Raw genomic sequence first — 13,846 nt, forward strand, 5'->3', positions numbered from 1 at the left:
GAGCTGAAGCATGATCATTTTGACTTATTTGAAAATGGTATTTTTGGAAAAGCTGTGCAGGTACGTGCTCTGAGGGAACTTGACAAACATTTTGACACAAGCCTCTGCGAAAGAAGAGGGGCTCATTTCCACCTTTGCTGGTTCCTTTTTAGCGATGACTAACCCTTGTAAAACCGAGGAGAACTCTTGTTCAGGCTTGCCTGTTTTCAAACTGGGCTCTGGACAGGAAAACAGCCCTTTTTTGGAGGATGTGAGGAACCAACAGCTTACTTAAACCTTCTATCCAAGTGCATTAGTGAAGGCTAGTTTAATTACTTAAGTCTGACTTTATTTCTTCTTGATTAAATTTTATTTTTAAATCTAGAAATCTGTGTTAGGGATTCTTTCAATAATCTATCTGAAGAGGGAGAGGAACAAAACTTGATGGTGCTTTTGGCAGAATTATGCACTTTACAAGTGAAGGAGAAGGGGGAAATGCCATGTGTGAGTCACTTGGATGCAGGGTGTTACCCTTTGTAGAGAGTCGGAGACATGTTCTGGCTGCAGAGACATTTTCTTTTTCTTTTTTCTTTTTTTTTATTGCTAACCCTGAAATTACTTTCAAGTTGCATATTTGAAGAAGTGCCATGGTACATCTCCAGCTCTGCCAACTTCATGGGGGAAAAAAAGTTTGCTTGCAGCAAAGGAAAGGTTGAAGTCAACAAAGTTTTACTCCAGGGCTTTATTTTTAGCCTGTTGCAGCTGTCAGAAACCAGAGCATGGATCAGATAAGATGAATATGGTGGAAAAAGAAAGTATTAAGTGGGTATTTGTGATGAATTGGGTCATCTTTGTTTGGAAAGTTTTAAGAGCCAATGTAATCTGTATTACCATTATGGCTATTATTCAGAAAGTTTTATTTTTATTAGTGTCAGTTTGTATGTGTTTCAGGAACTGAGAACTTTCAGAACCACTAATGTCTCTGTGAAATGAATAGCGATTTGTTTATATTGCTTGGCAATAAAAATATCTCTTCCTCTCTTACTTAGCAGCGCTTTCACATGAGAAAACTTTAAAAAAAAGAAAAAAAGAAAAGAACATGGGGAAAACCACTTTTATTGTTGATATACATATCTGAAATTATCTTTATTAAGGATTTTCTTTTTAATGCTGTACAATCTGATGCTGAGATGTGTCAAAATGGATTACATTTTAGCTTCTATTTTCTGTATCTTAATAGGGATTTTTTTTGCTGTTTCCTATCAAGTAGTGTCATCTTGGTGAGCAGTCTTTAAAAATGTCAAGCATAAGTTCCTACGCAAATGGTACCTTCTGCCTACAATAAATAATTAGCATAAGCTGTGATGTTTAAAACTTTAAATTTTGCAGCCCAGTGGCCTGAGGATTTACAATAATTTACAATAAATAAATAATACATAAATGTATGCTAAGCCATAATGCACAGTCCTACTCCATAGTCCTACTGAAGGCAGCACCAGGCAGGTGAATATGAACAGTACTGAGTTCTGAAAGCAGATGAGGACAACTGGTGTAGAGACAACTTGCAAGAAAAAAATGAAACACAAACAAGCTGAACAAACTCAGTGGCTGGAAATTACTTCAATATCATTAGCTTCATATGGGAGTCTTTGTTAGTCCAGTTGTGTTGAAGAGTTGGTCCACAAACTCAGTTGATAAGGCATTCGAAGTATGCCTGGGATTGTAGGCGAAGTGCTCAGCTTCCAGGTGCCCCGTCCTAAAGTGCTTAATAGATGATCATGTCCTGAAGTGCTTAATAGATGATCATTCCTCTCATTTTCACGAGCAATGCCAGCTGAGATGCCATTGTGATTGCTTCTTTTTATGGCATTACAAGGCTCTTCTGAAACATTGGTGACTTTGCCTTTCAATTTCTCAGGATAGAAGCAACTGGGAAAAAAAAAAATCCCAACAAAAATCCAAACAAAAATACAATTCATAAAAGTCAGCAATTAGTGATAATTACCAGCATTAAAATTGGTGACAAGCACAGACTTGTGTTTATTTAGAAGGACCATTCACTGAGTTCCCAGTTATGGATTTTTTTTTCTATTGGTGGAATATTAGACAGTGTTCTCTTGAAATGAACACTAAATCATAATTAGAAACAAAGCTTCAAATTAATGGGTGCATCTGAGAATATAATTTACTTCATAGATTTTTGAAAACTACCTAAATAGATTTTATATCTCTAATGCTTCTGAATAGTTTGTTTTAATTGGTAAATACTAAACATAGTTGTTAGCTAATAACTTACAATAAGATCTGTGTATTAACAGAATATATGTTGTTAGTGACTAAACACTTATGTATATGGAAAGTATATAAAAATAACCAAGTTTCAATTAAAATGTATTGGCTTTGGGAACAGTTACTGAGTTTAAATACATTATTTGAGGAACAAATTTGTTCTTATTTTATTATGTTAATTGCCTACATACTATATTAATTTTATCTGCTGTGTTATTATGAGTGGTAGCTAAATGAATTCATAGAATTATAGAATGGGTTGAGTTGGAAGGGACCTTCAAGACCATCTAGTTCCAACCCCAGAGCCTCACCACCCTTACAGTGAAGAATTTATTCCTAATACTTACTGTAAATCTATATTCTTTCAGCTTAAAGCCATTTCCCCTTGTTCTGTCACTCCTTGCCCTTGTCAGAAGTCTCTCTCCAGGTTTCTCCTAGGCACTGGAGGTCAGCCTGGAGCTTTCTCTTCTGCAGGCTGAACAGCCTCAACTCTTACAGCCTCTTCTCACAGAAGAGGTGCTCCAGCCCTCTAATCATATTCATGGCCCTCCTCTGGACCTGCTCCAGCAGCTTTACATCATTCTTGGTGTGATGGAGACCCCAGAGCTGGATGCAGCACTGCAGATGGGGTCTCACCAGAGCAGAGCAGAGCAGAGGGGCAGAATCCCCTCCCTTGGCCTGCTGGCCATGGGCTTTTGACAGAGCAGGATGTGGTTGGCCTTCGGGGCTGCAGGTGCACATGGCTGGGTTGTGTTGTTCTTCTTGTCTACCAACACCCCCAAGTCCTTCTCCTCAGGGCTGCTCTCAATCCATTCCCCATCCAGCCTGTATTTAGGCCTGGGATTGTCCCAGCCCATGTGCAGGACCTACATGAAGTTTTCATGGGACCACTGAGAAGTGGTGAGATCCTGTGAAGCCTGGAGAAGCCTGTGAGATCCTTCTGCATGGGATCCCTTCCCACCAGTCTCACCCCATTGCAGAAGATTACCAAATTTTCAGGCACAATTTGTCCTTAGTGAAGCTGTGTTGGCTGTCACCAGTCACCTCCTCATTTTCCATGTGCTTTAGCAGAGTTTCCAGGAGGATCTGCTCCATGATCTTGCTGGGCATAGAGTTGATTCAAATATAACTGCCTGACTGTGCGAACACGCCAGGTTGTTAGAAGAACAAATGGTAATTCATGTCTGCTACTAATTGCAAAATCAAAATTACACAGCAAAAAAATGCCTTGATCCTATAGCTAGGATTAAGCATTGTTGCTGATTTGCTTGCATTGCACTGGCATTAATAATGTGGTTAATAGTCCTGTTGATTTAGGACAGAAAACATAAGTGAGGAAAGCTATGTATGGAGCATGCCTGTTTTAAGGAGGCAGGCTGGGGTTTTCAAAAGTGCTCCTTGGTGGTTTATTTGTGCCATCCCTGCCACAACTGTGTGAGCATATACTCCTTTTAAAATAATGAAGTCTTTTAACAATACCTAAACTTCAAAATCAAAAGTGATGTTTGTAGGTTGATAGCCCTTTTTTTTTGCACCTGAAGGTTTTTCTATTGAAAGCAAAGTGTATCCCTTTTTTTAAGGGTGCATAGCAATGTTCCTTTTCCTATGTATACTGTGAAAGATCCCTGCAGCATAAAAGGATTTGCTCCATCTTCTACTAATTTATTTAGAAAACCCTACAAAACCTCCACAGTAACTTATCTGCTCATTTCACAACCATTTGAAAGGACTCCAAAAGCTTTGCAGTCAGAGTAGGCTAAAGCCACATAATTAACTCCTGAAAGCTTTTATATGTTTTCCTTCATCTGCTTATTACATCTGTTTTTTTAGGAAATGGCATCAAATGAAGTTTGGAACATGCTTAATCTTAAATCACCTCAGTCCTCACTAGAGGAATGTGTTGGTGCACTGGCAGCATCAGTTTTTCTCTCACTGTGTTGCAAGATTTTTAACCCATCCAGAATGCACCATTTTTTTTCTGAGTGGGAGCCATAACCTGGAGAAAAGTAAAGCCGGGGCCATTTTGTAAAACTTGACTTGAGCTCAGCTTGCAGTGCCTTCTGTACCATTGTGTCTCTCAGTGTACTCTGTGTTTGATCGTGGTTGCAAACTGCTCTTTGTGTGCACAGCTCAGTGGATAACACTGTTAAAAAGAACTAAAGAAACATTTCAAATTTGAGGTAAAAGAGATGAGATGGTGTTTCAGTGCTATTTTTTGGTGGTTTTCCTTTGCCAGCCTCAATGTCACATCACTGCTGGTTTATCCTGTGAAGCTGAAAACTCCCTGGTCACTGAATTTCTAAAACTGCAATTCAGACCTAATTTTTGCTTTAAATCACTTGGAGGTGATTTGAAGTTCATTCATGTAAGTTCAACTTAGTAACACCATCCTGCATCCAGCTGTTAATTTTACCTTTAGTATGTTTATTGTTTTGTGAGCTGATCCTGAGGACTGTAGGAATAGTCTTGGGGTGGAAGAGATGGAGCAGTAAGGGCATAGCAGTCTCCATATTAAGACCACTTGTGATTTGCTTTCTGTTTGATGTTGTGGGGAAACAGCTGCCTTCTTCCACCACCCTGCATGTGGCTGTGTAGTACATGCATTTTTCTGTCTCTGTGCAAGGAATTGTCCAAATCCCAGATAATCTGATGCAATACACCAAGTACAGATACCATTAATTGAGCAATAAGAGAAAGAACCTTGTCAGGAAAAAATATATGTTCTTGATCCTTCCCATTACTTTTACACAGTAGTGGCAACATTAGACTGAATGATGAGACTCTAAATGGTATTGGATGCAAGCAATATTTTCTTAAAAATAAAACAAAAAATAAAGATGAGAGGAAACTGCACTGCAAATAGGGTAAATAAATAGGGTAAATCCATAACTTAAAAAACCAATAATTCATTTTTCTTAAAAGACATTGTGAATGAGTTATTTATCTGTCACTTGCTACGTAAGATTGTAAGCTCTTTTACAGTTGAGTTTGAATATCCCTAATGAAGACAAAACAGAGTTTAAAAAACCTTGAAAAGACCTTAAAACCTTAAAAACCTTTTAAAACCTTGAAAAGACTGTGAGGAAGGAGAAAAAGGTATCTTAGTGTGATTATGAAATAAGACTTCTACTCCACCTTACAATCTTAAGTCACACATAAGTCTTCCCCACTGAATACTACAGTTGATGCTGTACATAGACTTTTGGCTTTGAAGTCTGCACTTTTAGTGAGTGTATATATTTGTTATTGTCATTATTACCTGATATTCTTTCTGCTGTATGCATGTTCAGGGTACATCCTAGTGATGCTCTAATGGGGAAAAATAATACTCCCAGAACATGACTAAGAATGATGTAAACAATCAGAACCACTAGCTGTACCTGAAACAACCGGTTCAGTTTTTCTGCAGCACAAATAAATGCCTGGTCTCTCTTTGCCTGAGATAACCCTTTGAGATACAGAAGCTGTGCTGGGCCTGGCAGTGCCTTTGTGGAGGAACTTGCTTTCTTTTCCTTTGAAGAGAAACTTCTCTGTGGGGTAGGCCAGATCAGAAGCCAGATTATGTGTTTTGGAGAACACAATTACATTATTAGGTTAAACACAAAGTAAGGACTTGATAGAGCTGACTTAATGGAGGGTGTTTGCATCAGATTCATCATTCGCTATCAGGTAATTGTGAAATTGCTTTAAGCCATAACAACAACACTCACCCCCTCCCTCATCCTCCCCGTTCGGTTCCTCTCCTTTAAAGTCTCTGGGGTCATGACCCACCTGGAGGCCAAATATGTGGTATCTGGTGTACTGAATGATCTGATTATATTTTTACTAGCAGAGCCTTCAACTCAATGTGCAGTTCTGGCTCCCAGGAGTTATTGAGTCATGATCCACTTTTCAGAGGTGACTTTTATTTTTGTTTGGGGTTTTTTTTTTAATGCAAAGAAGCATAGTCACCTTTTTTGCTATCTAAAAGTGGGTAATGGTTACTGTACTTACACACTGCTGGACCTGGGCTCTGGTTTTTCTCAAACATCCCATGTCATGTTTCTGCACAGATCTTTTGAAACCTGGGTGACCACATGGAACAAGATTATTTGCTTGAATTGACAAGGTCTTTTTGTAAATTCAGCTTCTGGCTTTGAAAGAGTGATTAGAATTTCCCTGAGTCCTTCACCATGCAGCAAAGTGTTGCAGTGTTAAATCAATTCTCTTTGAAATTTTGTTTTTGTTATTTCCATTTCTGTCTGCTTTGATAGAAGCTCATGGCAATTGTAGCTTTGCTTTCCACAATGAATGCCCATATTAATTGTTTTATTTAAAGCTATAACAATAATCCTCCTTTACCTGTGGTCAGGTTAGAGGAATTTCCCAATTGCTTTGTTCGTGTGTCTTGGTAAGGAGAGAGATGGAAATGTGAGGGCTGCCTTCCAGCTCTGTTTTAAGGCTGTTCTCACTCCAGCAAATCTCATGGTTAATCCTCTAGTTCAGTGATGGGCCACTGCAAAGAAGACTTGAAGTGAGTTTAGGAAATTTGCTTTGAAGAAGCACAGCAGAAATGGAGATGTGCTGGGTGGTGCTTTAGTACCTGAATCTTTTCAGAGAGAACACTGAGAGTGATAGAGCCTGGAGGTGAGGGTGATCTAAATTTTAGGAAATTGCCCTATTATTTCATGTTTTCTTTCAGATTTAATTTTGAAATTATTCAATTCTGATAATGTCTTCTAATCCCCATAGTAAGTTTTAAGGAAATTAAATAAAATTCATCTCTGTACAGTGGGAATGTTGTTGTGGTAGAGGGGAAGCCTTAAGAAGGAGTGTTGCCAAATTGGCCCTCCTTCCTTGGTAGGGTGCTTGGGAAGGAAAAAGTATAAATACAGCTAAATACACATACACTTTGCACATACTAACATTCTGTAAAGTTCAATCCAAAACAGACCTTAAAAGGTTGCCAAGAGAAGTAGGCAACTTAAGAATTCCACTGGGATCCATCCAGTGGTGCAGGTAAAAGGAAAGGTGAGGGCTGGAATACTGAATTAGAGATGTGCAGATGGCTCATTGCCAGGAATCTAACCAGCTCTGTGCTGAGTTAGCTACAATTAGTGTGCAGGTAGATATGGAAATGATTATTTACCCTCTCACCAAACCTCCTGCCCACTGGAAACGTCTCTGTGCACGCAGGTTGGCTCCAGCAGAATTCCATGCCATGTTGCTGGGTGTGGAACAATGGACACAAGGGTGAGCCCTGATGTGCTAGAGTTGGCAGCAAAAAAACAGAGATCAGGGAGGAGCTCCTGATCAGGGAGGAGCTCCTGAGTCAAGTCCAGCTCTGTTTTCTCAGTCACTGTGTCAGATTGGCTCAGATGAACTCAACAATGGAATGTCTTTCCCACATCCTCCCGAGCTCACTGATGCATCAGATGGGCAGAATTTTAAGAAAACCTTATCTTAATTTCACTATGAAAAGCAAGAGGGGTTGGTTTGTTGGGTTTTTTTACCAAATGACCTCATATATGAATGTTGGATGGACATATTATTTGGGTAATTTTTAAACAACGAACATTAATTTAGTTATGTTAAATCATTGGCTTTGGTCGTATTTAAATGCAGATATGGCAGATACATGTGTTAATAAGAGAAATGTTCTTTGGTTTTGGTGGTTTGGTTTGGGGTTTTTTTTTTGCCTCCCTTTAAATTCCATCAATTTATTTTTCCTCCAGGCTCTGCTGCCTCCTCAAGCCCCCTCAGCCCACTGGAGTCCACTTAGAGCATGTTTCTCTCCTCTCCTCTGCTGCTGCTGAGGTGTGCTCCCATTTAGACTGTGAGGAGGAAAATTAACCATTTCCTAATTGCACCAGGCATTTAGGGCTAGAATCAAGTGCAGACACACTAAGGAGTTACTCCCTTGAATTGGTGCTCCAATTCTGGGGAGGCTGGGTCAAGCACAGCCTGACCCAGGCAGCAGCTCACTGCTGGAGGGTCTTGCCACCTCCTCTCCCCTCCCCAGCTCTATTGAGCTCCAAATGAGGCCCAGCTGCCCTAATGGCCTCAGGCAGTGTTAGGAAATCAGCTGCCCCGTGCTGTTCTCCAGGGCTCCCAGCTTCCCCAGCCGCAGCCCAGCAGCACCCGGGGCCGCTCTGCCCCAACACCTCTGCCTGCCCCATCCTGCTCAGGCACATCCCTGCATCCCTGCCCGCCTTCCTCCCGCCCTGCTCCCACGCTGCAGGCGCCAGAACTCACACCAGCTGGGCTTCCTGAGCCTTTCTTTACTTGGCATTTCCACCAACAAGCTTGTTTTCTCCTGGCAAGCCAGAAACATCCTCTGGTAACATTAACCATTAACCATTTCTCTGGTAAATCTGTGACAGTCTCCATCCACAGGCAAGTCTCCTTGTATTGCCAGGGAAGCAAATCAAATTGCCAGCATTTTTTCTGTGTGTGCGCTATCCTTTATAAGTAGCTTCCCATCAAAATTAAAATAGTTGTCATAGATTTTATACAACAGGTAGGCTGTAGAAAACATGGAGAGTGAACAAACTTCATGCAGATGTGCTGTGGGAATTGCAAATTTTCTGATTCATGAAGGTTGATTCATTTTCATTATGGTGTTTTAACTAAAGTCTTTTAATTTTAATACATTCTTGAAATCTTACCTTAAGCACATCGTAACTGACATAAATAGCACAGAAATGAAATTTTATTGCATGAAATTTAATAAAAGTCTGTAATGATTTCACTTGTATTTATGGAAGTATCGTCACTGATTTCAGTAAAATAAGTGTTTCAGTCACTTAGCTGATTTCCAGAAATTCTTTTTTTCAAAGGCACCTGACAGGCTTTAGCTTGCTGCAACCTTTATACTGCTTCAGTGTAGTTTTTTCCCTAACACACTTTGTAGTTGTGTGTTTGTACACAGTCCCTACTGTTTCCAAATCTAATGAAAACATATAGAAGGGGAAAGAGAATCTACTTATCTGAGGTATTTCACTGCTGAAATAGCAGAATGTGTCAAGCTAAGAAACATTTTTTTTAATCTGGTATTGTCTCTGGTTAGGGTAGTGTAAATTTTGTAGTTGCCACAAAATTTATTTAAAGCCAGTCTAGCTGGAACTGACCTTCTCTCCCAGGTTAGAGGTGAATAATTTGATTTGTTTCACACCTGTGTATCCAGTAGTGTAGTAATAATTAGCTCTCAGATATTTGTCTACACCAGCAGACCTCAAAGGCTGCTGGAAATGGCTGTCACAAGTATTGCCCTTTTACAGGTGGCCCTGAGCACCTTGAGCAACACGGTGATAAAGCAGGAGTGGAACTGTAGGTTTTCAAAATGCCAACTTATCTTCTTGTCCAAGGTCTCTTCCTGTTTGTAGGTCTAGGTGACATCTATTGAGGGGAAGAACAAAGATAATTTTATAAGGTTTTGTACTTTTGAGTCTGTTGGTTTAACTGGGGAAAACTTGTTTCTGTTGAAATAAATTTCTCTGAAAGTTCAGTCTTGTGTTCTGAATATTGGGAAATTTTAGACTGCTGTTTCTTTGGAACAAATGTCATTTGATATAATGATCTAGCAAAGTGGAAAATTTCATATTTCAGTGAGTGTTCCTTAGCTCATTTTAAAACCTTCCATGGCCACCCTGTTACTAAATGTTTAAATTTGAGTGTCCATATCCCAGTGCTGGGTGCACAAGTATAACAGTCTTTGGGTTGTGTGATGCCATCCAAGGAGAAGAAATGGTCTACAGGTCTGTTTCTGCTTGAATATTTAATTAAGTTCATAAGTTCATCATCAGTAGAAATATTAATTGTTAAAGCAGATATTTAAATGATTTTTTTACTCCATGAGTGTAAAGCATAATTTCAAATGAAGACATTTTACTGCATTTGCTGCATGTGGTTTAGAAGTTATTTATTTCTCTCTTTTTTATATATTTTGTTATAATTAGATCCTTTGATAGGTCAGACTACATGTAAATCATAATATTACCTTGAAGACAGAAGGTGAAGAGATTCTGAAAGGACAGAGAAACTGACCTTCCATGTAATTTCAGTTAATATGAACAAGAGCAAAAATTCAAGTTATTGGATGTCTTTGTGTAAAGTTTTTCTCCAAATAATGGCATACTGACAAGTGAAAAATCGTGTAAACATACTCTTTGACAAAAGAGTATGCTTACTCTTTTGACAAGAACTGATGAAGCCCAACTTGATTTTTTAAATTTTTTTTGTTATATGTACCCTTCTGTATTCTACCCTGAATATCCTAAAAAACCCCAAATAATAATGATTTTATCTATCCTCCATTAATTTTTTTATACCAGGCAGGTTCTTGAGGCTGTTGAGAGGCCATGTGCTCAGAAGACACAGAGCAGTGTGTTGGAGGTGTGCTAAAAGCTTGGTGGAACAGAAGGATGCAGTCTGCCAGACAGAGAGAGAAACACAAACGTGTGGCGCTAGTTAGAGATGTTGTTTGCACAGCATATTTCCTTGCTGACTTTATATCACTGACATGCATCTGTCTTCATTTGTAAATTCTCTGTGCATGGGCATTCCCATCTCCTTATCAGCTGTTTCCTTTGTGTTTTTAGATCATGGGGAATTCATATGCAGGGCAACTGAAATCCGCCCGTTTCGAAGAAGCTCTCCACAACTCCATAGAAGCTTCTCTGAGATGCAGCAGCGTTGTCCCACGGCCAATCTTCTCCCAGCTCTACCTGGATCCTGACCAGCCTCCTTTCCTGCCGGAAGGTAACCATGAAAGTATGGCACGTTTCAGTTGTTTTTCTGTGCGTGAAAAGGGTGGGGGGTGTTTCATTAAAAAAAAAAAAAAAAAAAAAAAGAAAAAAAAAAAAGAAAAAAAAAAAAGAAAAAAAAAAGAAAAAAAAAAAAAGAAAAAAAAAAAAAAGGCAGAAACTGCCCAGCAGTTCATTTTGTAACAAAATCTGATCTTGGGCATCATTAAGGGGAAAGAATGGCATGCTGGTTATTTTTAAAGGAGAAGATAGATGTTGTATTAAAAGGAGATAACTGTTGAAAAGTTCAATTTTCTAGGTTATTTTTATCTTTACTATATTTTATTATTTTTTCTATTTTTATTCTTCAGATGTGAAGCCAAAGGTAGAAGAGTTGGATAAAGAGTTAGTACATCGCTATTCACAAAATGGAAACCTGGACTTTTCTACCAACCAAACTGTTAATGAAATGGAAGATGAAGAAGAGGATGAAGAAATGTCAGATTCAAGCAGTCCACCAATCCCATACTCGCAAAAACCTGCCCCAGAAGGGTCTTGCACTACTGATGGTTGGTATCATTGTGTTTTACTGTATGATCTTCACTACTGAATGATTCTAGTGATAATGTGCACTCTCTGCAGATCTCTTACAAATCCTTAAGCTAGAAAGTCTGAAAATACAGTTTATAGTCAAAGCCGTAGATCTGACAAAATAAGGATTAGAAGGACTTGTTTGAGAACATAAAGTTTAGTTTATCATTTGAAAGCAGTGTTGAGAACTGGCTGTGGCACGTAAGTAGTTTCTGAAAGCCCTTTTTTGTCTGTCAACCAGGTAACCTCTTTTGATTCACTGTCCTCAGAGAGGTTACCTGAGTTGGCATCAGTATGGCTGGTTCTCAGTCTGTTCCTAAATGATTCTCAGAAACATTGGCAAAGCTGGACTTAGTTGCTTCCATGGGTAGAAAGAAGAGAAAGAAAATAGGGAGGACACTTAATGTACTTTCTGCTGCTGATGTGATAAGAAGGTTGGCTGTGGAAGCTTGTCTGTTTTGTCTTCCCCACGTGCCTGCTGGCCATTGCTTCCTTACCAACTGAGCTGCCATGGTTTGCTGTTGTTCAAGATGAGCAAAATTGTTGACCATACTATATTTGCTTGGGTTTAAATGTGTCAAAGAAAGAACCAGGTAATTATGCATGAACCTACTTGCCCTAAGAAAAATCAATGTGATTGGTTCAACTTACCCCAAAATTGTTCTATTCTGAAGGTTTAACTTCCTCAAAAAAGGAAGACCTGCTCATAGTTATTAGATGTGCTTCTTGTTAAAACATCTCCCTGCTGACTTCAGATACCTGAAAACAGGAACTGTTCCCACCAGGTCCAAATGCACTTTTGGACATTTTATTCAATATCCCCCTGAATCATGGAATTCCTTGTCCACAGTTCATCAAAAGCTGTAATTTTGAAATGGTTTTGCACCTTACTGAAGTATCTGGTTATATGAAATGATAGAAGTAAGGATCAACCCCTGGTAATTCTTGGACATTTGTGGGGGGCAGGCATTAGTGGCATGTGTTGTCATCTTTGCCTTTTCCACTTCCAAATGCAGCTCACGGGAGCATGTTTACCCTCTGTAACAGCATACTGCCCGTTCCCTGTAGCACAAAGAACAGAAGGGCTGGTTGGCTACTGTGAAAAGATGGGGAATATTGTTGGGAGAATTCATTATTCACACAGAAGTGTGGTTTTCTGTCCTTTGAAGGCTTGTGAATTTGAAGAAGGAGGGAAGGAGAAAGTATAAAACGATGTATTCCTAGGAAAGTGTTCTCAGTTGAGGACAAGTATCAATAAAGTCTGAAAAATCTCCTGTGGAGAGCAGGAGCAGTGCCTTTTTCACTTCACATATTATATGTATGTAATGTTAAACTTCTTAGTATGTCCTGGGATTGACCTTTCAGGGGCAGTTTTGTGTTTTGATTTTTATCTATAAGGCTTTTATGATCAAAGCACTCTAGAAGAAAGTTTCATGTGTTACATCTGCAGAATTTTAGGGTTGTTCATTACTCATTTTTAAGTTTACCATTCTGAGTTTACAAAATCTGCCTTACTATCAGATGTTCTCAAGGAACCAATTTAAGAGAGCAGTGTTTTTGTGTCTGGAAAAGGAATGGAAAACAGATTTTTTTCCAAATACTTCTGGTGATCTGTTAGGACAGTTTTGCATAATTGTTTAAAATGCCCTGGTTCCCAAACATTCACACAGCAGACCATATCTCAACAAGATATTAATCTGATAACTCATCTTTCATCTCATGAGTATGCCTTCCAGAGATGTAAGACAGGATCACTGTCATTGTTTGCATCCCTTATCTTATTTATTTAATTGCAAAGGTAAATGACATTATGAAGATGTTAAACAATACTGATAGACCATTTGAACTCACTGTATTTGGATACTTTAAACTAAGCCTGTGTTCCATTGCTTATCCAAGAGCAAAATATTGGTACTAGAGCCTGCAGCTCATAGCTCTGCTTGCTGTAAAATCTGTTTCCCACCTTTTGGATCAGGTGGGATGAAATCTTTTTCCCTTTGAGGTATTTGTGCTGCTTGCTTTTTCTGAATTCAGGATGTGTGCCATAACCATCATATTATTTTCTGTGGTGACTTATTCTTTTATTCAGATGCATTTGTCAGTCACATGGGTGCAGAAAGTAGATCTTAATGCCTTTAGCTGTCAGCTAAAAAAAATAAATGCCTCATAAGCGAGTTTGTTGGAAATTCTTTCTCAGCTACTATTAGATGTCTTAACTCTCTTCTTAGCCCATTGGAAAGAGCAACTGTATTTGCCACTGAACC

At 39.0% G+C, this 13,846-nt stretch overlaps 1 protein-coding gene across 5 annotated transcripts in view; it reads left to right on the forward strand.

Moving 5' to 3' along the window:
• The window catches only part of GREB1L (GREB1 like retinoic acid receptor coactivator), a 132,747-nt gene that overhangs the window by 60,875 nt on the left and 58,026 nt on the right, over window positions 1-13,846 (forward strand). For 3 of the 5 annotated variants that reach the window (XM_071418116.1, XM_071418127.1, XM_071418138.1), the window contains 2 exons: window positions 10,848-11,019; window positions 11,363-11,560. In XM_071418116.1, the coding sequence (XP_071274217.1) occupies window positions 10,851-11,019; window positions 11,363-11,560 (367 nt within the window). In that variant the 5' untranslated portion in view covers window positions 10,848-10,850. The remainder of the gene's footprint in view (window positions 1-10,847; window positions 11,020-11,362; window positions 11,561-13,846) is intronic. The other 2 variants (XM_071418157.1, XM_071418148.1) reach the window with 1 other exon arrangement.

The sequence above is a fragment of the Agelaius tricolor genome, unplaced genomic scaffold (genome assembly GCF_023055355.1).
Source record: "Agelaius tricolor isolate 1412-34295 unplaced genomic scaffold, bAgeTri1.0.p SCAF_2, whole genome shotgun sequence".
NCBI lineage: Eukaryota > Metazoa > Chordata > Aves > Passeriformes > Icteridae > Agelaius > Agelaius tricolor.